Source organism: Anolis carolinensis, chromosome 2 (assembly GCF_035594765.1).
Source record: "Anolis carolinensis isolate JA03-04 chromosome 2, rAnoCar3.1.pri, whole genome shotgun sequence".
In the NCBI taxonomy this organism is placed as follows: Eukaryota; Metazoa; Chordata; class Lepidosauria; order Squamata; family Dactyloidae; genus Anolis; species Anolis carolinensis.
In genome coordinates, this window is record NC_085842.1 from 58,332,642 (window position 1) to 58,358,815 (window position 26,174).

At 41.1% G+C, this 26,174-nt stretch overlaps 1 protein-coding gene and 1 long non-coding RNA gene across 3 annotated transcripts in view; one reads left to right on the forward strand and one right to left on the reverse strand.

Moving 5' to 3' along the window:
* Positions 1 to 26,174, forward strand: part of irak2 (interleukin 1 receptor associated kinase 2) — a 50,633-nt gene that overhangs the window by 16,340 nt on the left and 8,119 nt on the right. For both annotated transcript variants that reach the window (XM_008116998.3, XM_008116999.3), the window contains exons 3-8: positions 8,403 to 8,531; positions 16,828 to 16,937; positions 19,313 to 19,510; positions 20,428 to 20,474; positions 22,071 to 22,185; positions 23,894 to 24,003. In XM_008116998.3, the coding sequence (XP_008115205.2) occupies positions 8,403 to 8,531; positions 16,828 to 16,937; positions 19,313 to 19,510; positions 20,428 to 20,474; positions 22,071 to 22,185; positions 23,894 to 24,003 (709 nt within the window). The remainder of the gene's footprint in view (positions 1 to 8,402; positions 8,532 to 16,827; positions 16,938 to 19,312; positions 19,511 to 20,427; positions 20,475 to 22,070; positions 22,186 to 23,893; positions 24,004 to 26,174) is intronic.
* The window catches only part of LOC134296013 (uncharacterized), a 51,291-nt gene that overhangs the window by 12,108 nt on the left and 13,009 nt on the right, over positions 1 to 26,174 (reverse strand). The gene's annotated exons all lie outside the window — the stretch shown is intronic.

A 26,174-nucleotide genomic window follows, 5' to 3' on the forward strand; every position in this document is an offset into this window, starting at 1 on the left:
TAGAAGGAAAAAACAATCCCAATATATACTAGAAATAAAAGCAGAAGGTAAACACTACACCACAGAACAAGAGATAGCTAAACAGTTCAATAAATTCTACAGCAAATTATACACCAAGGACCAAATAAAAAAGGAGGAAATTACTGACTTTATAGGCAAGCAAAAACTAGCCAAAATAACGGATCAACAAAGGGAAAAACTAAATAAAGAAATTTCAGAGCAAGAAATCAAAAAAATAATTAGAAAAATAGATGGGAATAAAGCACCAGGCCCAGACGGACTCACGGGGATATACTATAAAGTCTTCATTGAAGAACTAACCCCATATCTAAAAAAAATCATGAATAGGATCCTAGATAATAACGAAGTACCAGATTCGTGGAAATTCGCCACAATCACAATGATCCACAAAGAAGGCCAAGACCCCCAAAACGTGAAGAACTATAGACCTATTTCACTTTTGAATCAAGATTATAAAATATTTACAAACATTTTAGCGGATAGATTGAAAGAAGTCTTAAAGGACTGGATCAAAGAAGAACAATCAGGATTCCTTCCGGGGAGACAATTAAAAGATAACGTAAGGGAAATTGTAGATATCATTGAATATTACGAAAAAAGCAATAAGGAAGAAATAGCCCTATTAGCGATTGACATGGAAAAAGCCTTCGACAGTCTAAATTGGGATTTTTTTAAACTATTAATTAATGAATTAGATATGGGGTTTAAATTCAACAATGCTATCAACAAAATTTATGACAAACAAGGGGCTAAAATAAGAATAAACTCAATAGAGTCAAAAAACTTTAAAATTTCAAAAGGAACTAGGCAGGGCTGCCCCCTCTCTCCCTTACTGTTTATTTTTGCATTAGAAACATTAATCAATTCGATTAGAGATGACACACAATTAAAGGGAGCAAAAATCAGAAAGGAACATTATAAGATTAAGGCATATGCCGATGATTTAATCTGTATTATAGAAGAACCAGTCAAAACGGTAGGAAATTGGCTAAATAAATTGGAAAACTTTGGGAAAATTTCAGGACTTAAAATAAACAAAGATAAGACCATTTTCTTAACAAAGAATATGACTGAGAAAAGACAGTTGGAATTAACAACAACTTCAGGAATTAAAGTCAGTAAAAAAATAAAATACTTAGGTATAATACTAACAGCCAAAAATTCACAATTGATAGAAAATAATTACGACACTAGATGGAAAGATATTCAAAAAAATTTAGAAATTTGGAAAGATCAGAAACTATCACTCATGGGGAGAATAGCGGCAATTAAAATGACAATCCTACCGAAGATGCTTTTCTTATTCCAATGCATCCCGATAATTAGAAACACAGTAAGATTCAAAAAATGGAACAAAGATATAAACAAATTTATTTGGTCAAACAAAAAACCTAGAATTAAAAGAGCATATATGATTGATGAAAAAAGAAGAGGGGGACTGGCACTTCCAGACCTACAATTATATCATGAGGCCTGCGGTTTAATGTGGATTCGAGATTGGACAATGTTAAAAAAAACCAAATTATTGACGCTAGAAGGGGCAGACCTCCGTTTTGGATGGCATGCCTATTTATGGTATGAAAAAAGAAAAATAGAAAAGAATTTTGGAGATCATTTTATTCGGTCATCCCTAATAAAGATATGGGATAAGTATAAGAGAAAAATATTTATGAAAACCCCCTTATGGGTCTCCCCCTTAGAGGCATGCCAAAGAAGAGAAACGGGAGGAATATCCTGGCCGAAATACAAAGATATACTAACCAAAGAAAAGGGAACTTACGAGCCCAAAACACAGGAAAGGTTAAGTCAGGACTTTAAGAATATAGGGTGGTTCCAATATGCCCAAATTAAAGATTACTTTAATAAAGATAAGAAGATAGGATTTGAGGACAAAGAGACATGCTGGGACAAAATAATACAATTAGAATCCAAAATTATATCGAAAATTTATAAAAAGCTATTAGAGTGGACTACAGAGCAAGTCCACATCAAAGAATGTATGACCAAATAGGCAAGAAACATTGGGAACCCAATTAAATTAGAGGAGTGGGAGAAATGCTGGAACAAAAGACTAAAATACACATACTCGGCAGATCTTAAAGAGAACTGGATTAAAATTTTCTTCAGATGGCATTTAACCCCCCAAAAACTCTCCAAAATTTACAAAAAAAACCTCCAATAAATGCTGGAAATGCGGAGATCAGGAAGGCACCTACTATCATTGTTGGTGGACCTGTAAGAGAGCCAAGGAGTTCTGGAAAGAAATACATCAAAATATACAAAAAATCCTGTTAATCAAGATTAACCTAGACCCCAAGATACTGCTACTAAGAATGCTAGACTTAGAGGATAGAAACAAAGAAATCCTATTTTGCTACCTAACAACAGCGGCAAGATTAATATACGCAAAAGAATGGAGAACGAAAATCAGACCCGATATAAATGCCTGGTTTATTAAAATTCTCAAAATTATGAACATGGATAAATTGACATATTTACTTTCAAATACACAGGGTAAACCAAAAAAAGCGACAAATTGGGAGCTAATTAAAGATTACTTAAGAAACGAAAATTGCAAGGTGATAATATAGAATATATGCATACACTCTTCAGATGAGTAACAATGGGCGATAGATATGTCTCAGGTTAAAAGAAGAATAGAACTTAAGAGGAAATTGAATAGTATTGAATGCATCAAGAAAACAATATAAAGAACACTAGATAATAGATGGAAGTCAATTTTAATGAATATGTTTTTTCTTTTCCTTTTCCTTCGGGGCATTTTTTTTCTTTTTCTCCTTTTTCTCCTTTCTTTCTCTTTTTGTCACGGGGGAGGGGGGCTATATGTTCACTGTCTGTGTCCAATTTTGTTTAATACTGGTCAAGACACTGTATTTCATGCAAGATAAAAGATCACAATAAAAAATTTATTTAAAACAACAAGGGACGCACCTTCCTCTTGACACATTTCTTCCTTTCGCTCTCCATTCACGCCCCTTTGAATTTCACAGCACTGTTGGTTACAGTTTTCAGTGTTTGTTCTACATTTTTTAGGTTAGCTTTAAGCCCATCTTTAAATCTCTTTTGCTTTGGGAGATGGTGATCGAGCATTTGGACAGTGTGGCCATTCCAGCAAAATTGATGGCAGAGAATCAAGGCTTCAGTGCAGGTGGTCTTTGCTTCTTCCAGAATGCTGACATTTGTCTGCCTGTCTTCTTAAGAGATTTGCAGGATTTTTCAAAGGCAACACTGATGGAAGCTGAGAGTAATGTTTGTAGACAGTCCATGTTTCACAATTGTACCTTAGAGTTAGAAGCATAATAGCTTTATAAACAAGATATGAAGAACTAAAGGTAAAGATAAAGGTTCTCCCCTGACATGAAGTCTAGTCGTGTCTGACTCTCCATTTCTAAGCCGAAGAGCTGACGTTGTCTATAGACACCTCCGAGGTCATGTGGCCGGCATGACTGCATGGAGCGCCGTTGCCTTTCCGCCAGTGCAGTAACTATTGATCTACTCACATTTGCATGTTTTCGAACTGCTGGGGCTAACAGTGGGAGTTTACCCTGCTCCCCAGATTCGAGGCACTGACGTTTCAGTCAGCAAGTTCAGTAGCTCAGCGGTTTAACCCACTGTGCCATCAGAGGTTCCTTATGAAGAACTACAGACAAACAATTCCCCAGGTGGAACAGCTTGTGTTTTCTATGCACAGTCTCATGCTGAAATTCCGGTTGTAACGCAAGAAACAGCCTCTTCCTATGGAAAGAGCATTCCATAGAAACCCAGTTGACCCAATCATGGGAAGCACTAGATGTCTGACTGTATAGGTCCTGCATGGGTCATTTGCTCCCTTTGACATTTTCCCACTTTCCCACTGTGCTTATAGGTCAGCCCACCTGAATAAGACTTCAGCAGGACTTGTCTCTTCTCTGTCTCGTCCATCCCTTATAATCTCCTTGGTCTTCTTAACCTTCCTCTCTTTAACTATCAGGTCTCATACTCTGTTGGCGGCACCTTTCACAGTCTAGAGAGCCTAATGGAAAAGAAAAGTGCTCAGCCAGCTCAATGCTTTTCCCTCATCATGAAACCAGATTATGCTTTTACTGGGGAATTTCTTATCTGCTATTTTACCAACAGCATGAAAGCCTTGATTGAATAGCAATTAGGACTGGACAGATTCTGGAAAGAAAAGACACATTGGTGAAACTACCAACCAGTCATTGCAGCAGATTTTCAATAATATGGGCAGTATTTGCAAAAGACGACCAGATAGCATTTGATTCTTTCTGGGACCGCCACCATAGTGGTAATACTCTTTATCTTTTACAGCACTCTCTGAAAGGGAGCTTGTAAGGATACACAGTCCTGACGGCTATTAGGAATTGTGGGAGTTGAAGTCCAAAACACCTGGAGGTCCAAAGTTTGTCCAGGCCTGCCCTAAAGGCACCAGATCTTGCCTGATCTTAGAAAACTGAACCGCCCTGGTTAGTACTTGGATGGGAAATAGGCAATTATTTACTAGGCTACATTTCAGAGGAGGGAACTGGTAAAACCATGAGAATTCATTGCCTAAGAAATCCTTGTGAATATTTATCAGGCAACTTGAATACCTTGTATATAAACACATCATTGGCTGGAACAGTTACTTCTATTTGGTGGAAGCTGTCTAATCACATTCTATTCATGGGTCTCTTCAAATATACAAGGTAGTCTGGCAAGACAGATTTAATCATATGTTTATCTCCCCATATATTAAACTCTTGTCACTGGTTGGTTTTTTTCGTTGGTGCACTTGCCCTGGGTTGTTTGCTGCTACAGTCATTTTCCATTTAGGACTACTCCTCTAGTCATCAGAACAAACATTGCCTAATGAGCATAGATCCGGGATGAGAGGTGTGTGCCTCTCTGAAAGTGGTTAGATTGCAGTTCCCATCGGGCCTGGCCAGCACATGCAGTGGTGAGGGACTGTGAGAGTTGCAGACCAGCAACACCTGGAGGGTCATACATTCCCCATTATTAAAGGCTGGATACTGTTGTGATACAGCATTCTTAACATGTTCAGCATAGATGGTGAAGAACTTGTAGCATTCATTGCCTTGCAGACATAAGTAATTTTGTTTAACTGCTGTTGAGGCTGGTGACAGAAACACCCACTACATTTCATTGTTGGGTAATGTTTTCCTTCTGCTCTTCCATACCCACAGTTATTTTTAGATGCTCATATGATGTAGTCCTGGGATTTCCAAAGTTTGCTCAGAAACATAACTAATCCATTTTCTTTCTGTTTGGTCTTTTAGTTCAAGAAAAACTGAAAGTTAAAGTTTCTGCTACCTCCAATTAAACATTTTTCAGATTGTCTCCCCCAATCCATTCAAAGTACCTTTATACTCCCATTTATCAAGTGGATCTTCTGAAGATATTAACAAAATCCCCCCAAAATCTAAAAATGACGAACAACAAAAAATAAATAATATAAAAATTAAATGCATATTGCAGCATTAAAAGCCAACAAAGAATAACCCTGCCCTGTTCCAGTAGCCGTGGAGAGCCCTTTTCTCCATATTCCAGCTGCCTATTGCTCTGGCTTCAGAGGGAAGAGGAGCCAGCATTAGACAAATGTAATCCCCTCCCCTGCTGTCATTCACATTTCCTTTCATTTTCCATTTAGGCTGTAACTTTGATCAGGGAACTATTGAATAAAATGTAAGCAGTTCTGGGAATGTATTTGGCTAAAGAGTGGGTATATAAATACCCCAAACAAATAAATAGGAAAAAATTAGACACACAAATTACCTTCTGGTCTGGATTGTTGTGCAATGACAATCTTTAATTGTACCCCGCCACCATCTCCCCGAGGAGACTCGGGGCAGCTTACAGAAGCACTATAAGTGCTGTGTATAAACAATACACAAGTACATAAGTACACAAGTATAAATATATAACACTAGCTTTGCCCGGTCACGCGTTGCTGTGGCTTATGGGAATCCTTTGTTGGCCAGGTGGAATAGCAGTGAATAGCCTTGCAGTCTCAAAGCCTGGCCGTTTTCCAGAGTAGCTGGAGCTTTTTGTTGTATGAACGTAGAGGCATGGATGAGGGGTTGTGCTGCCAAGTTTAGTGTTTCTGGGATGTGTAGTTTTGTTGTTTTGTCCTAGGCCAAAATTCCATTACCCTTTTATATATATAGATAAGTATAAAAAACAACAATACACATAAAATCCCAATAAAATTGTAAGAATTATAAAGTTTCCTAGAATGCAGTAGAGTAGAGTGTATCTACACTATAGAATGAATACAGTTTGGCACCACTGTAACTGACATGCCCAGTGCTATGGAATGATGGGTGCTGTGGTTCTACATACAAGGTCTTTAGCCTTCTCTGCCAAAAAGTGGTGGTGCTATAAATCCCAGGATTCCATAGCACTGAGCTATGGCCATTAATGCGGCGTCAAACAGCATTAAATCCACAGTGCGTATGCACCCTAAATAGAAGTACTAAGTAAATGAAATCTTCGATAAACTATCTTAAACACTACTGTAAAAGAAAAGCAGAGTGAAAACCCAGTGAATAAACAAATTCTAGAAAAGTCAGACTTGGGAGGAAAAGAAGAAATATCACAAAACTTTTGTGGAAGACTTGTGCCTCCAAAAGCTGAAATCTGATTGGGGGGGGACCCTTTCCCATGAGGAATGAGATAATCCTGTTCAACTCTGAACTAATCTCTGGCAGCGTGAAAAATTCAGTGGGATAGTGACGCAGTGTGACCTGCTGTAGACATCAGCAAGCAGTTACCATTGCTGTGATCCCGGCCATGAAAGCCTTCGACAACACAGTTACCATTGTCCTCAAAACATGCCTTTCTCTTGGGCAATGAGTTTGTGGATACCTCAGTGCACAAGCATGTGAATGTCACTCTTCTCATTTTACAGTTCTTTTGTAAGTGACTTGGCACAGTGAGGTCCTTACCACATTTTTATATTAACTTTGAAAAGATACTTTGCTAAACTGGACTTTCTGCTCCTGAATCGTGGTTTTCTTTGCTGCTGTTCATGAACTTGTTCAGACAGTCGTATGTTTGTGATTACTGTATATCCTTCCGTTCAGAACAAGAAGTATTTACATATGACTGTGCCTTTTGTATGTGAGGTTTGATTGTTGTATTGAAAGCATCTTTGAATTGATTTTAAACATAAAAATATACTCTGGTGATTAGATTCTGAAATGGGGATGGCGATCATCCTTACCTTTGGTACAGAACTTCTTAAAGGTTTTTTACTTGTGATCCCTTTCTGCCTGAGAAATTGCTACATGACCTCAGATATATAGATATATAAAATAAGTATTAAAAATTATTATTATTTCTTCTATCTGACATTATGGTTCTAATGAGAGATTTATGCCACTCTCATTTTTAAAAAAGCTTACTGATAATACATCAGCATTTGGAAGGCTTGCTAAATGGTCTGATTTTCCTTTCTGAGGAGTGCAGCAGGATTTTCTGCAGAATCCATTGTAATGTTGCTACCAGATTTGTGTAAATGGTAGTGTTCAGAAACCTTTTACTGTTGCCAAATTTTTCGTGACCACAATATTGAGCTAACGAGACCACATTTGGGGTCAAGACCCATAGTTTAAGAAGTGGTGATTTTGTATATCATAGCAGAAAAGTGTTTGAAATTCAGGTCCTGGAGGGAAAATTCAAGGTTCTGGTCTCTGATATCCTTTCAGGCTAAACATCTGGCAGGATTGCCATGAGCCAGAACATTGCTTTGAGTTGTTTAGAGAAACAATGGGCTACAAGTGTTAATTTGGAATAATTTTTCCCTGTATCTGAATGGGGTTTTTTTGTGGGCTACAGCATTCGAGGCCTCTGTTTCCTTTGTGGGATCACATCATTTGGAAACAGGAATTGTTCTCCAGATAAGACCTTTCACTTCCCTCTTCAACCATAAGCGGATCCTGAGAAAGTTGAATAAAGAATCACTTTTTCCTTGAGGCACTGCAGCTGTTCTGCTTTTGTTGCATGCCTGTAAGTGGTTTCAGATTTATGCTGACCCTATGATTACTCTAAAACAAGGTTTTCTGAGGCTAAGAGTGTTCCTAAGGTCACCCAGTAGGGTTTCAAGGTTAAATGGTGATTTGGACCCCGTTCTCTAGGATAGTAGTCCAACACTCAACTCTATTCCATGATAGCTTATCTAAAGCAATCATGAAAAGTGTCAGATGAAGAAAAACTTTATAAAACGTGTCACTGGGGAGATCCTATCTTGAATAACATTCCTCACCATTTGGATGAGTAGGAACCACATTTAGTCACTATAAGCACATTAGAAAAGAATTATATATAACCAGTGTCTGTGTGTATTGGTTTCATTTCTGCAGGGAAGTCAATTTCGCTTGCCCATGATTCTGTGAAGCCCCCTCAACAAGAGAATCTATCACTATATCCAAATGGCAACAAACTTAAACGGCTACCAAATGAGCCAGAAGGGCAAGCATCACTATATACAGGTAGAGTACTGTGAAGAAGTGTATAATTATATTTTGTTTATAGATGACATGTGTATTTGATTTTGTTTGAACAGTCAGGTTTGGCTAAGTTTAAAATGGTGAGTATTTGAGTTGATGATGTATGGGGGAAGGTAGCCATCTTAAGGCAGGTTACCATAGCAACAGGGGCGGAGCCAACCGCCGTTTGGAAAGAAAAAGGGGGAATGTTTTAAAACCCAGGCAGTCTGTGATTTTCTAGTCACAGTGGAGGATCTGATTCTTGTGAAGAGAATCAGGTTGGCTCAAATAGAAGGATTTGAGTCAGATCTAAGTTGGACCAGACTAGGCAAGTTAGGTGACTTGTCTAGGGTCATTTATAGAGCCTGTGGATTAGGGAAAATTAATCCCAGGGGATCCAGGAGGATCAGGGTTTAGTGTAATCCAGAGAAAGAAATATTTTAAAAGTTTGACCACCTCATATCCGTTTGTAACCATTAAGCGAAGTGCCTTTAACAAGTTATATGAAACCATCAAGCTCTGTACCTGCAATAAACTTGTTTTGATTTTATTCTAACCAAGCCTCTGTCATACTCTTATATTAAGTTAAGCAACATCAACATCTAAAGTGGAACAAATAGAGAAAGCTTAAAAGAACCAGTGCCATCTGCCTGACGTCTCCTCCATTGGTGGCAGCGAAGAAGATAGTCAAACAAATAATTAATTAACATCATCTCTCATAAAACATCTTTATTAATTGGTGGTATCTGTGTGTGTGTGGGATCAAAAGGATTCCATCTCTGTCACACATTCCTGTCAGACACCTCACCTCTGTACATATTTGGTGGCAGCGGTGGAATTCAAAAAGGATTCCATTCCCTGTCACCCTCAGCATCTACATATTGGTGGCAGCGGTGGGATTCAAAAAGGATTCCATTCCCTGTCACCCTCAGCATCTGTACAAGTACAAATTGCATTGAAAAAGAAGTCCTCATGCTTTGGTGAAATCGTAAGGAAAGAGGTTCTCAACTAGTATGAAAACCACATTTGTACTTGGTGCACAAATGTCTTTATGTCAGCAAGTGTGTCATTTGGTAATGCCTTCATTCAGAGAGGCTTTTGTGGTGTGCTTATGCCTCTTCTTTATTTTATTTGGAGCAAACAAGACACATGCAGTGAGCTGGCATGCTGGATGAGCAGGTGCAGTTTGTGCCCAGGATCTTTAATGCAGGAGGAGAAATTGCACATTTTCTGGGGTCAGAGGTGCAAAACCCCTGCAAAAAGAAGAACACAGATTTTAAAGATGCTGTTTTTAACCTGAGATAATACTTCTCTACAAATCTTTAGGTTGCACCAGAAGTTGACAAGAGAATAATGCTGGAAGATCAACTAATAAATGCCTAGAGAAGTGTTTTCTCTTGGAATATTGAACTTCTAGCCACAATGGTCTCCTCCAAACATGGCTATTGTCTGACTGGAGGAGAACAGAAGGGACAAAGAGTACCTTCCAGTGACAAAAACAGAGCTGGGTTCTGCTCCATGACCCCTTCCTCATGTCTGTTTGCAAGACAGTAGCCATGTTTGGAAGGGAACATTGCGGCTGAATCATTCAATCATTATTAATGTCACGACCCAGGCTGCAGAGCACCAATAACCATACACAGAGGCCAGAATCTATCTAATATCTTTATTGAAGGAATATATAAAGTTAATAAAAACAAGTGTAGAAAATAGTTCAGAATTAGACCTTTCAGGAAAGGTCAGAATTAGTCCAAAAAAGCAATGTCCAATAAGAAATATTAAGGTCCAAAGTTGTAATCCAATAACCGAAACACTCACTTTGCCAAGCAAAGTGAGGGGAGATGACAAGGTCCTTTAGTCCATGAAACTTGAGCGAGGCTAGGAAATAACTTGATACTTGAAACAAGGCTTGAACGTGGAACAAGGTAACTAAGAACAAGAACAAGGTCCGTGGAATAACTTGATAAATCCGTGGAACAAGGCAAGGATTGATCCTGGGAAACAAGGCAAAGTCCGTAGATAAACAAAGGCTGGGAAGCAAGGCGAAGGCTGGATAGCTAGGCAAGGCTTGAGCAGGAGCGAGGCTTGAATCGGAGCGCGCTGTCCAGACACAACTCGCTCCGTAGGCTGACGAATTGACTCCGCGAAGTTACTACGCGGGTAAAACACCTAAATAGAGTCTAGCTTTCCCGCCGAAGCAGTTCTCTGGGAATCAGAACCGAAAGCTAACTCTGAGACCAGATGTGAGACTCCCCAAAGATTCTCACGAGAAGCAGTCTTAATTGGCCACATTCTTAGCTGCAATCCTTGCACTCCTGCGCGAAGCTGAATCCAAACTTCTCTGTTGTTTACAAAACTCCCGGCGCAAGAATACGGGAGAAGTAGGCTCTGGGCTTGTTTGACATACTTCTGGGAGACAACTTTCTTGCAGGTGCAAGGTTCCCAGATCTGCCTGGGAAAGATCTGGCTGAGAGGAATCCAGTTCAGACTGGGAAGGTAAAAAACCCAAGTTTTCATCTTCATCAGGAATTACAATGTCCTGAGCAGGACTACAAGGCCCATGGGTCATCACACTATCCCCCTCCTCAAGGCCCCTCCCAAACTGGGGCCCTCTCCCCGAGGCGCGAGGTCGTGGTTTGGTGGGATAGGTCTGATGAAAGCGACGGGTTAGATCAGGAGCATGGACTGTGGAGGCGTCTTCCCAAGAGCGTTCCTCAGGGCCAAAACCCACCCAGTCAATGAGATATTGTAGGCGGCGGCGGTGAAAGCGAGAATCCAAAATGTCCTCAACCTCGAACTCCTCCTCCCCATTCATCAAAACAGGAGGGGGGGCCGGTTGGTCTGTATCAGGACGCACACCATCCGCCGGAAGGAGCAGGGAACGGTGAAACACTGGGTGAATGCGCATTGAACGCGGAAGTTGGAGTTTGAAAGTCACGGGGTTTAATTGCGCCACCACTGGATAGGGACCAATGAAACGGGCATCTAACTTCCGGCAAGGGCGGTGGGAGGGCAGAAAGCGAGTGGACAGGAAAACCCGATCTCCTACCTTGATTTCGGGGCCCGGCTGGCGATGTTTGTCAGCGTGGCGTTTATAGTCCTCCTTGGCTTGATCCAGTTGCTGGAGCAAAAGTTGTTGCACCGCTGTGAGTTCCTGCAGCCAATCCTCTGCTGCGGGAACCTCTGAAGTTTCAATGACAGGGGGGAAGAAACGTGGATGGAAGCCGTAGTTTGCAAAGAACGGCGTTTCTTTTGTAGAAGCTTGAACTCCATTGTTGTAGGCAAACTCAGACAGTGGTAACAGAGAAGCCCAATTGTCCTGTTGATAGTTTACATAACAGCGAAGATACTGCTCCAAAGTGGCATTGGTGCGCTCCGTTTGCCCATCTGTTTGGGGATGATGAGCTGAAGATAAGCGAGAGTCTATGCCCAATAGTTTTTGTAGTGCCTTCCAAAAACGAGAGGTGAATTGAGATCCACGGTCTGTGACTAAGCTCTTGGGCAATCCATGTAGTCTGAAAACATGTTGAAGAAATAGATCCGCAGTTTCCTTGGCCGTGGGGAGGCCTTCGCAGGGAATGAAATGGGCTAACTTGGTGAATAGGTCCACCACCACTAAGATCGTGGTGAATCCACAGGAAGGTGGTAGGTCAGTGATGAAATCCGCGGAAATTATTTCCCATGGGCGAGATGGGGTAGGAAGGGGGTGTAAAAGCCCTGAGGGCTTCTCCCTTCGTATCTTGGAGCGCTGGCATACTGGGCAGGTGTTGACATATTTTTCCACATCCTTGCGGATCTTGGGCCACCAAAAATCCCTTAGGATCAAATGCATAGTTTTAAATAGTCCGAAGTGTCCTGCTGGTTTGCAGTCATGACACAGACGAAGCGCTTTTTCCCTGCCCGGTCCGGGTGGGATATAAACATGATTTCTATAGCAGAGCAGCCCATCTTTAAGCGAAAAGGGAAAATGCAGACCTTGGCGAAGTTGGTCCTGCGCCCAGGCATCTGCTTGCTGACTAGCCCTGATTTCTTGAGCACAGATGGGTCCTGGAGTAGGGGAAGTTGAACCAATGGGAATGGATTTGGTGTTCCCCACCGTGAGCGTGGCAAAGTTCTCAGGTTGTAGCAGTTGGGATTCAAAGGTCTCCTTGCGTCCTGCAGCGTATTCCGGTTTACGTGACAGGGCGTCTGCTTGCTTGGTTTGGGCTGGGGTCACATAATGGATCTGGAAGTTGAAACGTTCAAAGAATAAAGCCCAACGTTGCTGCCTCTGATTTAGTTTGCGGGCAGTTCTTAGATGTTCTAGATTACGATGATCAGTGTGGACTTCAATGGGAAATTTGGCCCCTTCTAGCCAATGTCTCCAAGTTTCAAAGGCTGCCTTTATGGCCAGTAGTTCTTTTTCCCAAATGGTGTAATTCCTCTCTGGTGTGGTTAGTTGACGAGAATAAAAGGCACAGGGGTGGAGGTGATCTCCCACCGGTTGTAAGAGTACAGCCCCAATTGCCACATCAGAGGCGTCCGCTTGCACCACAAAAGGGGTTCCAGGATTTGGGTGCTGTAGAATTGGCTGGGAGGTGAATAGTTTCTTTAGTTGCTGGAACCCTTTCTCTGCTTGATCAGTCCAGCGGAAAGGCTGCTTTCCACGGATGCAGCTAGTGATGGGGTCGGACCAGCGGGCAAAATCTGGAATGAACTTGCGGTAGTAGTTCGCGAACCCCAAGAAACGCTGCACCTCTTTCTTGTTAGTTGGCGCCCGCCATTCCAATACTGCTGAAACTTTGGCTGGATCCATGGAAAGCCCTAGAGGCGAGATGCGGTAACCAAGGAAATCTACCTCTTGTAGATCAAAAGCGCATTTTTCCAGCTTGGCATAAAGTCCATGATCCCGCAATCGTTGTAACACCATTTTGACGTGGTTCTCATGTTCTGATTGTGATCTGGAAAACACCAAAAAATCGTCCAGGTAGATTATCAAGAACCTGTCTAGATAGTCCTGAAAAATGTCATTGACAAAATGCTGGAACGTTGCGGGGGCTCCGCATAAACCGAAATTCATAACTCGGGACTCAAATAATCCGAATTTGGTCTGGAAGGCGGTCTTCCACTCGTCCCCTTCCCTGATGCGAACTAAGTTGTAAGCCCCCCGAAGATCCAGCTTGGTGTAAACCTTGGCTCCTCGAAGCCGATCCAGTAGATCCGAGATTAAGGGCAGGGGATAGCTGTTCCGCTTGGTGATATTGTTCAATGCTCTGTAGTCCACCACCAAGCGTAGTTCCCCTGACTTCTTCTTCACAAACATCACTGGGGAGGCGGCTGGGGATTGAGAGGGTCTGATGAATCCCTTGCGAAGGTTTGTCTCTAGGAATTCCCTGAGAGCTTCTTGCTCTGGTTCAGTCAGGGAGTAGAGATGCCCTCGCGGGATCGGGGCCCCCTCCACCAAGTCAATGGCACAGTCATAAGGTCTATGTGGGGGTAATTTTTCGGCTTCTTTCTCATTGAATACATCCCAATACTCGGAGTACTTCTTTGGCAAGGTGATGATGGGCTCGGTGTCTGTGGCATGGCATACCTTGGCTACGAGGCAATGGTTTTGGCAATACGGTGAAGCAAACTGCAGTTCTCTGTTGGACCAGGAGATGTTAGGGTCGTGGAGAGTCAGCCATGGAATTCCCAAAATCACAGGGAAATGGGGGACCTCGGTAACAAAGAAGGAAATCTCTTCCCTATGTTCCCTTATCCACATCCTGGTGGGTTCCGACCACTGACTTACGGGGCCCGTCTTGAGGGGACGGCCGTCTATGGCTTGCACCACACGGGCATTCTTGAAGTCATGATATTGTAATCCCAGAGAGTCGGCATACTCTCTATCGATGAAATTGTTGGTAGCTCCAGAGTCTATCATGGCGTGGATCATGACGGGTCCCCTTTTTGCTGACCATAATGTGACCACGAGAAGGAACAGGACCCCGGTTGGCGGCTCTTGGATGGATTTTTTGACCGGGTTGGCGAGCCTCTCTACACCCGGTCGTTGGCTTCCCCCGCCGGCTGTGTGCCAGTCGGCTCAGACGCCTTCGTCTCCGTGGAGGACGCCGCCGCAAGACGGGCGGCAGGCTTCCCTTTGGCTGGGCACTCTCTGGCGAAGTGGCCCCCGTTCCCGCAGTACCAGCAGAGGTTTAAGCGTTGACGACGGGCCTTCTCGGCGGCATCTAGTCTGGGACGCACATTGCCCAACTGCATCGGCACCTCCTCGCCTCCTCTGGGGTATGGGGTTGGCGGTGGGGGTCTCCACACCGGACGTGGCTGAACGCTGGCGGGAGCGGGGGGTTTTGCCCCGGCTCTACTGCCCTGGCCTCGAACCCACTGTTTCCTGTTGGCAATCATGACTTCAGCCCGTAAACATTGATCAATGAGTGCCTCGAGGGTCTGGGGAGGATCCACCTTGGAGATTTCTTCCAGCATTTCAATGTTGAGACCCTCCCGGAATTGTCCCCTGAGGGCTACATCGTTCCAGCCGGTGTTGTGGGCCAGCACTCGGAACTCGGCTATATACTGAGACATAGGTCTGTCTCCTTGGAAAAGGCGACGGAGTTTGTGACCGGCTGCCTCCAAATTGTACTCGATTCCCCAAGTCTCCTTGAGGTGGTCCAAGAAGTGTTGCGCTGATCTTAGGTGTGGAGAGACTTGGTCGAACAGTGCCGTCGCCCAGCTGGCCGCTGGCCCGTCTAGAAGACTGTAAACCCATGCCACTTTGATGTCTTCTTGGGGAAACTCGGCAGCACGGGCCTCCAGATAAGCTTGACATTGGCGACGGAAGACATGAACCTTAGAAGCTTCTCCAGTAAACTTGGTTGGCAACGCCATGGCCGGAAGACGAACTCCGCGTTCCTTCAAACCCCTTATTTCTCCATCCTGTGCATTGAGCTTATCACGGATTCGGTCCACCTCTTCCTTGTCGATGGTGTAGGTAATCGGCTGGCCGCTCGGCCCAGGTACGACTCCGGTAGACATTCTGGCCGAGGTTAATTGGTGCTTAGGTTGGCGGAGTCAAACTGTCACGACCCAGGCTGCAGAGCACCAATAACCATACACAGAGGCCAGAATCTATCTAATATCTTTATTGAAGGAATATATAAAGTTAATAAAAACAAGTGTAGAAAATAGTTCAGAATTAGACCTTTCAGGAAAGGTCAGAATTAGTCCAAAAAAGCAATGTCCAATAAGAAATATTAAGGTCCAAAGTTGTAATCCAATAACCGAAACACTCACTTTGCCAAGCAAAGTGAGGGGAGATGACAAGGTCCTTTAGTCCATGAAACTTGAGCGAGGCTAGGAAATAACTTGATACTTGAAACAAGGCTTGAACGTGGAACAAGGTAACTAAGAACAAGAACAAGGTCCGTGGAATAACTTGATAAATCCGTGGAACAAGGCAAGGATTGATCCTGGGAAACAAGGCAAAGTCCGTAGATAAACAAAGGCTGGGAAGCAAGGCGAAGGCTGGATAGCTAGGCAAGGCTTGAGCAGGAGCGAGGCTTGAATCGGAGCGCGCTGTCCAGACACAACTCGCTCCGTAGGCTGACGAATTGACTCCGCGAAGTTACTACGCGGGTAAAACACCTAAATAGAGTCTAGCTTTCCCGCCGAAGCAGTTCTCTGGGAATCAGAACCGAAAGCTAACTCTGAGACCAGATGTGAGACTCCCCAAAGATTCTCACGAGAAGCAGTCTTAATTGGCCACATTCTTAGCTGCAATCCTTGCACTCCTGCGCGAAGCTGAATCCAAACTTCTCTGTTGTTTACAAAACTCCCGGCGCAAGAATACGGGAGAAGTAGGCTCTGGGCTTGTTTGACATACTTCTGGGAGACAACTTTCTTGCAGGTGCAAGGTTCCCAGATCTGCCTGGGAAAGATCTGGCTGAGAGGAATCCAGTTCAGACTGGGAAGGTAAAAAACCCAAGTTTTCATCTTCATCAGGAATTACAATGTCCTGAGCAGGACTACAAGGCCCATGGGTCATCACAATTAAGGTCTTTCGTGGTGGAAAGCTGGCGTTCGAAAAGTAAAGGAGGGCAAGTACGTTCTTCTGGAACGTTACAGTACTTTGTCTCACTGGAAGATCCATTAAGCATTCAACTCATAGTCTTGGATCCAGCCTGGCAATTTTAGGCTCCGTTTCTGTGTTCTCTGAACATCTGTTTTCCATGGGGCACATACTCAAAATAAAATATCTTCTGTGAGCCCCTCAGGGTTGTAGTCAGAGCTTGCCCTTTAATGAATTCTATTTTCTCACTTTCAGATCCTGTTTTTAAAAGAGACGGAAACATTCATCCTTTATCTCCACCCCCAACTTCCATGGACCTTCCTCATTCATTGCATTCAATTCCACCTGATTTATCAAATAGAAAGGTAATGTGATTATAGCAGGAAAATGAGCTATTTGTAGCATCTCTGTATTCCTCTGTAATATAAAATTATAATTATATTGTGATCTAAGTCTAATTGTCATTCCTAAGAAGAATAGTTCTATGTAATCAATAGGTGCTTTGTAAATCAACACTTTTGTAAGTTGTGTTCAATGGGTCTACTCTAATTGGCATGTATATTTTTCAGGGGTTGTGCTATACAAACATCTTATATTCCCAGATGCTAATGTATATTATGGGAAAGTGGGACACATGATACTTTTGTATTATGTTTCTTCTGATAAAACTGATTGCTTTAAACTATTTTCTTTCTGAGTCAGTGTCAAAAGAGAACCAGAGCCATATAATCTCACATTATGCAGAGCTAACTATACCCCATGTCACAAATTTACCAATGTCATTCAGCAGATTAAAATGTAATATCCAATTGACTTAATCAGAGGTATTGTAAGTGATCTTAACAAGGAACACATTAGAGCATGTTTGATAATCCCAGGTTCATCTATCTTTCAATACAAAAATAGTGATTGCTGGGCTTTGTCACTCTGAGGTGGAGAAGCCAACGGGCCTCCCTTTACAAATCATTATGCTTTGTATCCATGGTGAACAATTTATTTAGTTATTCTGGCAAAAAAAGTCCCCAGGCACCTCTGCCTCTCTCTGATATGATATAATTACAGTTGCAGTAACTAACAATGTGTTGCCTTTGACTATTTTGATTAATTGTGGTGACAGCTTCCCAGACTTCCGTTGTAGATCCATCAATATTGGTCCTGTGAAATACTTTACATTTCCATAACATTATGGAAAGTTGCATTTGATAAAGAATCGCCCCCTCCACAAGCCCCAGGGTAGCAGTTGAAACAGAGTAGAGAAAAAGACCTGACAATTTAATGCAGAGGATCATAAATGATGTGGAATGTGGAGATTTGCATTGTTTCCTGTAAGGTTCTTCAGCATTTTTTCACAACTCTTTCTTCAATAAACCACAAAAAGCAGACTGACAGGGTTTCCTGGCAAGGAGGGATGCAGGTCATTTCCTCCAAGGTGCGAAATGATGAGCTGGGAACAAAAGGGAGCTTTGTATAGCTGTCACTCAGCTGCATAACATATTCATTGTTTCATGCCTCACCCCATCTCTCATCAACATGTTTTTCTGATTTATTGCACCACATTATTAGCATTTTAGGAGATGCCACTGAGATCAAAACTCATGAGTTCATTTAAAATTATTTCCCTGCAAGCTATTGTATTCTACTAAAGGCGCTTTTGACTGGAGATAGTCAAGGTATTTTCAAACCTTCTCTACCAGAGTACTGGTGCCTCACCGAACTACAGCTCCCAGTTCCGCCTGTGTCCAATTTATAATGCCAGCAGTATATCTTATGACAGGTATGGCCCAGGTGTTTATGGCCTTGATGGTGTTGCCTCCATTGAGCTTGCTTTTGAAAATTTTTCTGACCCTTTGTGTGTATTCTTTGCTGACCAGTTTTCAAATGTTCATGCTTGATGTTGTCCAGCTGTAATATGCCCAGATATTTATAGGCCTCAGGCTGGTGACACTTTATCGTTTGACCATTAGGCATATTTATGCCCTCACTTTCAATGATTTTTCCCTTCTTCAATGCCACTGTGGCACCTACGGGGGGATTATTATTATTATTATTATTATTATTATTATTATTATTATTATTATTATTATTTGCGATGGTGGTGTGACTGAGAGATTATCCTGGAATCTGACAGGCTCATAGAGTTAAAGGTAAAGGTTTTCTCCTGACATTAAGTCTAGTCGTGTCCAACTCTGCGGGTTGGTGTTCATCTCCATTTCCAAGCCGAAGAGCTGGCGTTGTCCGTAGATACCTCCAAGGTCATGTGGCCAGCATGACGGCATGGGGCGCCATTACCTTCCCACTGGAGCGGTACCTGTTGATCTACTCACATTTGCATGTTTTTGAATTAGGTTGGCAGATGTTGGAACTAACAGCAGGAGTTCACCTCATTCCCCAGATTTGAACCGCCAACTTTTGGATCATCAAGTTCAGCAGCTCAGCAGTTTAACTCGCTGTGCCAGTGAGGGCTCCTGACAGGCTCATAAAGGGGCAGTAAAGTACAATCTCAAATAATATGATATCAGAAAGATATCTTGGTTCATCTCTTTGGGGCTTGGTGGCAAGATAAACATATCCAGCCCAAAGAGGGTTTTTGGTTCCTATGTAGGCTCACAACTAAAAGCCAGAACTTGCTGTTGTTTATGTGAATGCGTCTGCCAACATGGCTAGCCCTGTGTTTTAGTGTGAGGCTGAAAGCAAAAATCACCAAAATAACCCTGAAATGTCTTTTCTTTTAAATCTGTAGCTCTGCAGTGCTTCTGTTCCTCAAGAGGAAATTGCTCCTCATCTTCCTAAGAGCGAAAGCTTGCTGTGGAGCCCAAGTGAAGTGGAAACTGCTACCAATGGCTTCAGTAGGGAAAGCCAAATTAGTGAAGGCATTTTTGCTGTCACCTACAAAGGTTGGAGGGACAATGCACTATATGTGGTGAAAAAGCTAAAAGAGGCAAGTATACTTTCTAAATTTTCTATCATGTCCATATTTCATAAATTAGAAAATATATTCTATAAATTATAATTTCTATATTCTATTATACTCTTTAGATTTTTTTAAAAAAAACATATGGTACAATTTTAAATAATTAAGACTGAGAATTTTCATGCATTACAGGACATGCAGAACAGAACTGTTTTGGTTGTCTGATCCAAACAGTTCATCAGTTATGAGATATACTTTCTCTCATTTGAATGAAGCTATTAAGTTAGAAAAATTGGGAGACACTGGTTAAAGACAGGAGTGTCACTGAATTCCAGTAGGCTGTTAGGAATTGTGAGAGTTGAAGACCAAAACACCTGGAGGCCGTAGTTTGCCCATGCCTGGTCTAGTTTAATTGATTTAGCATGTGCATTTCTCCATACTGCCTAATTTTCTAGCTCTTTGGAGCACCTTTTTAGGGGATATGTAGTGCACCTCCCCTCTGTGGTTCCATTGAAAGAAGCACCTAATTGGACGTTAACCACAATGTTAGAACATCTCTACCCCAAACCAATAAGGAAATCTAAGACAGATTAAAAGGAAATAATTAAAAATGATATCAGGCAAGAAAGAATGCAAAATCTCAATAAAGCCTGTTTTCCAGAAAACCTACAGAAATAAATGTGCAAGGCACAGGGCATAAAGAGGTAGGAGAGATTTCTTGCAAGCTAGTGTGTAATTAATAGAAAGCCTTGTAAGTTCGTGTACTAATTAATATCCCTTCGTTCCTTGTTTATCCTTTACAGCTCAATTTTAAAATAAATGATAGAATCTTAATTTCTTGTTTAAAGAAAATATCCAATAGAATGTTAGAAAAATGTATGGATGTATTTGTTACATTCTTGGGACAGACAGTAAATGTGTTCTTTTATTATATATTGTGTCAGGATCAGACAGAAAGATTTTTTCGCACAGAAGTTCAGATCTGCTTTCGGTAAGTAGTTATGCAAAAATTGACAACGGGAGAGGGATCCGTGCAGATAGTTTTAGTTTAACTTCTATAGCTCTTGTGTGCCGCACAGATATTACACTATGATTCCACTTTAACTTTTATGATTCTATCTATGAAATTTTACAATTTGTGGTTGAGGGAAGGGGGTAACTAGATTTCCGAATCATAACTTTGGGGTCACATCAAGCCACAAATCCAAATATTACATAGGATGCAACAATGGCAGTTGGAGTGGGTTTATAGTGTAAGAATTGTACTGTGCTCCTTAGCATTTTAAATTGCTGAATCCTAGCAGAAGTTCCATTAGTCAGTGGACTTTGACATTCCTGTTGGGTTTTGTGCAGATAGGAAGCATAACACTACCTAGTATGGAGAATATTTTAGCATTCAAAATAGATGTAACCCAAGTCCAAAATTATATTGCATCACTCGAGAAGTGATGGCTGAGGCAGACTGTTCTCTTCTCATGGAGAATGAGCACTTCAAATTGGTGGCTTGTCTGTTGTTATTTGTGTACCAGAAATGTGGGTTCCTTCTCTTCAAACAAGGCAAAACCATAAACAATGATTTATCCAGGGCCAAGTGTGTTTGTCATACAGAAAAATACAACATTGAAAATCCACAGAACATAGATACCTTTACTGGGCCAAATAAAATGCACCAAAGACATCATGCGTGTTTTCGAAGCTCTACTGACTTCTTCATCAAATAAAAGTGTTAAAATTATACTGGAGAAGAACTAAAAATGACAATGTTAGAATTAGCAATGTTAGTTTGCTAAGATGTTGTGTTGTTGTTGTCAGTTGAGGTGGTCTGGAGGGATATAAGTGCAGGCAAAGGTCACTCACCTCACTAGCCATCTGAGCACTGGGAGACAAGCGGTGAAATTTCAGTTTCATTCAGCAACGGAAAAAGGCATTTCCTTTGGATCTCAATAGAACCAAGCCTGCCTTTCAAGGAAAATTACTTTTTCCATTGCTAACGGTCCAATAAAGATATTGCTATTTTGTGGATTGTGAAAGTTAAACCATGCTTCGTTTTGGGCTTATGATGATTGTTTATCCAGCATGGGAAATTTGTCTGGAACCTTGATTTTATATCCAGTCCTGTTAAAGTATTTCTTGTTTTTTCACTCCACTAATGAAACTCATTTCAAATTGTGATGCATTCCACACATTACTTGCAGAAATATACATTGAAGCAGCTTTTCTGTTGTAAAATGTTTACGCCCAATGTTGTGTAATATTTATTGTTTCCTTCCTCTTTGTTATGACATTGGCCTTAATCTAAAAGGCAACAAATACACTGGGGAATTCACTGTTCACCTAGTAAGAGACAATTTCTCAAGCAAAGGGTGTTAACTTCCATCCACAGCAGACAAAACGAAAGTGACCGTATGACTGGATGTGAGTGCAGTCTAACGAGTCACTGCTATGAATTCTATATACGTACAACCAGCAGGCTGTTCTGCCTAAATGTTAAATGTACAAATGCCCTAGCTTGAGACCGATCATTTAGTTTCATTTTAAATGATGGGAAATTCTATTTACTCAATATCTTTTCAAATACCTGTTATAGGTGTCATCACCCTAATATACTACAGCTGTTAGGATTCTCTGTAGAAAGTGTTTCTCCCTGCCTGATATATCCTTACATGCCAAATGGATCCTTGATGGACAGACTACAGTGTCAGGTGAGCAATATGGTTGTGTAGTATTATATACTATGTCTGCATTCTTAATGCATATGTGAAGCTTGTTTCCAAAAGGTACCAAATCCATCGGAACAACAGTTACAGGAATAAACAAAATATGTGCCAAGGATATGCATTCTTTTGCTATTCAATGCAATTTCCCAGGCCCTGTACTGAAGTGATTACATACATTTTTGATAGTTTTAATCTGTAGCTGCCACCTATAACACATTTTAGATTTTGGGGGATATGGTACCTTTTGGAAACAAACTTCACATATGTGTGTTGACCTGAACAAAGAGAAAATTTGGCATTCTAAAATGGTGAACCTGGAGACTTCTAAAACAGAAACTGTATTAACCTTAACCAGCACAATCAATTGTCACAAGATTATGGGAAATGTTTCAACAGCAGAGCCAGCCTGGTGTAATGCACACATGTCAAACGGAAAGCCCGTAAGCCAAATCCACCCCACTGTGTCATTGTATGTGGCCCACAACACCTCCCATTCCAGGGCAACAAAGTTACATTTATGCCAACCTTTTAAAGGCAAGCATAAGGCTGATGTGGCCCGCAGTGAGAATGGGTTTGACACCCCTGATGTAGTGGTTTGAGTGCTAGTTCTGTGTCCTTTTCAGAAACAACTCTGCTGCGATGGTTGAGAGGCTGTACTTCCTTCCTCACAGCAAGAATTTTCATATCTTAGTGTGCAAGTTCCTCTTTTTGGCTTTTGAAAAACCAATAAGCTGACCAGGGCCTTTGGGATGGAGTAAGTTATTGAATAATATGATGATGAATGGACAAGCGCCTGTTTCCAAATCCTTCAAGGAATCATAGTCTTTTGGAAATCAGGCTGGAGAGACATCTGGTTTAGCCTTCTTTCCTGATATGTACATCTTCCCAGTTTTTGGCATGTGAGCGGAACGGGGTTGAAAGAAAACACATTCAAATGTTTTTCTGCAGAAGATCATGAAAAGTCTCCAGATACCATGCATATGCAAGCATTTTCTGTCTCAAGATGGACCAATCAAAAATAATGTTTTGCTTTTTAGCTTCTAATTTTGTTTTGAAAATCTGTGCTTAAAAGGAATTCCTATCCCCCCCCCCCCCCACACACTAAGACTAATTCTGGACAACTTTTACTTGTGTATTTGTGGAGTTTCGAAAAGTGTAATAAGGCATATAAACCTGCTGATTGATGGGGAAAGTGTTTTTTTAAAAAAAAAATTCCAGAAACCTCATTGATCAAGCCTTTGAATGTACAACATAACTTCCTAAAGTTATGTTGGGTGCGGAACACTTATCATGTCACAAAATCTATTCCAAATATAGAAATAAAACCTTCCAGAAATAATTAATTTTTGCAATTACTTCTAATTGTTACTACTTTTATAACAAAAATACATTTAGTAAATTATTGTTTGATCTTTGTAATGAACTAACTTCTAATGAATTAACTTTTTTTCTAATGAACTATGCTGCCTAGTTTCCTTCACAACATGTAATGTCTATTTTGAAGCACAGTACAGGATCAAGTGTGCACATTTTAAATGAGATAAGTTAATTATTTCCTGTGAATTGCTTGATTCTTGATTTGAACCAAAGCCAGTCATCTGATGGAAAATTTCAACTAATGGAGACTTGTGTTATTTAAGTTGTCATACAAGTTTTATGTTTTCAAAGAATTCCTCTTTTTCTTTTATTGCAGGGAGGTTCTGAATCATTAACATGGACACAACGCATCAAAATCTCTTTAGGACTTATTCAAGCAATTCAACATTTACATAGGTTTGGAATTCTTCATGGGAATGTGAAAAGGTACAGAGCTTACTTCAGATATCACCTTCTTGTTCTTTATACCATTACAACCTTTATTTGAAAAAAACAATTCAAATGCTGTAGTTAATTTTTTGTACTCCCATCAAAATAACCTGAGACAACAATAGAACTGTTTTCTTTTCAGTTTTATTTATTTATTTATTACAATATTTATATCCCGCCCTTCTCACCCAATAGGGGACTCAGGGCGGCTTACAATAAAGCACATATATAAAATTGTACAATACATTGTGAATCAATTAAAAAGTTATCAAATTACATCAGACATTCATAAAAACACATATAAAATACAGATGGGTATGTTCCGAGTCTAAAAGACTGGGTCTGTCAATTGAGTTCCAGCATACATAATAATAATTAGTGCTGCTAATTGTTATTTGAAAGCCTGGCCCCACAACCAAGTTCACTATCAGTGTTGTTATTTTTGTTGTTTTAGTGTGCCTTGAAGTCATTTCCACCTTATGGTGAACCTAAGGAATACCTATACTTGGGATTTTCTGGGGCCGAGACAGTGTGACTCACTCAAGATCACCCAGTGGGTTTCTGTGGCTGACGAGGGAATAAAATCATTTCCTCTACAGTTCTAGTCCAGTGCGCACACCTCTACTTCAATATACAGGACTATAAACTAGTTTTTGTGTAAAAATGGGGATGTAAGAAGCATATCTTTTTTGTGGAGCCTTCTCGATGGCTGTTCCCAAGTTGTGGAGCCCTCTTCCAAGGAAGACAATCTTGACCTCCCTTCTCTTTTTTTGCTGCTCACAAGCAAATATTTTTGTGCAGTTTTTTGATAGTTGACTGGCAAATGAGGATATAGAGAGGGTGCTTTATTTTATTATTCTTGCTGCATTCCAAATGGTTTTTAATTTGGTTGTTTGAAAATCTAATAAATTGTGTTTTAATATTGTAGCCTCTTGCATTTTAGTTCCAACTTGTGAGGCATGTTGAGTGCCAGTAGAAAAAAAAGGAAGGATACAAGTAAAAATAGATCCCACTTATTACTGTAGTTATAATTAGGAGCAATCCTTGAATCATGTTTTGGAACAGTGTTAGGTATAATGTAGGAGCCCCCGGTGGCGCAGCAGATTAAACCACAAAGCTGCTGAACTTGCTGACTGAAAGGTTGGCAGTTCGAATACGGTTAGCGGAGTGAGCTCCTGCTATTAGCCCCAGCTTCTGCCAACCTAGCATGCAAATGTGAGTAGATCAATAGGTACCGCTTTGGCAGGAAGGTAACGGTGCTCCATACAGTCATGCTGGCCACATGACCTAGGAGGTGTCTATGGATAATGCCAGCTCTTTGGCTTAGAAATTGAGATGAGCACCAATACCCAGAGTTGGACACGACTAGACTTAATGTCAGGGGAAACCTTTACCTAAGTTTACTTCCTAAAGCATTTTAGTATGAGAAATACTTTGCTCTGCTTTGTGACTTTAGTTCCCCACTTGTTTCAATGTGGTTTTATTATATAGTGTTGTGATATATTTGCTGCCCCTTGCCCTATTTGATGAAAGGCAATGTGGAACTGAATTAAGTCTCTATCTACCTGTATGCATACTTTTAACATTGTGCACAAAGATTTATATGGTTTTTGAAATGAGGAAATGGAAACAGAAAACATGAATAATTTTATTTTCCTGACATAATTTGAAATGTTAGGACTAGAAATTTTGCTCTTGCTTGAGCTAATAATAAAACTTAAAGCAGCGTGTCATGAAATAGTGTGTTTTCCTTAACTAAAAAGTCCATGTGAATAAGTATGGAACTATGGGTGTTATACACTCTAGAATTAATGTACTTTGACACCACTTTAACTGCTATGGCTCAGTGCTCTTGAGCTATGGAAGTTGTAATTTTACAAGGTCTTTCGCCTTCTCTCCCAAAGAGTGTTGGGTGTCACCAAACTGCAGCTCCTAGGATTTCATAGCATTGGACCATTGAACAATGGCAATTAAAGTAGTGTCAAACAGCACTATTTTAGAAGCAAGCTGTGGCCCCTTCTACACTGCCATATAATCCAGTATCTGGCCCCAGATTATCTGCTTTGAACTAAATTATATGGCAGTGTAGATTCATATAATCCAGTTCAAAGCAGATTATCTGGGATCAGATACTGGATTATATGGCAGTGTAGATTCAGCCTATGCCT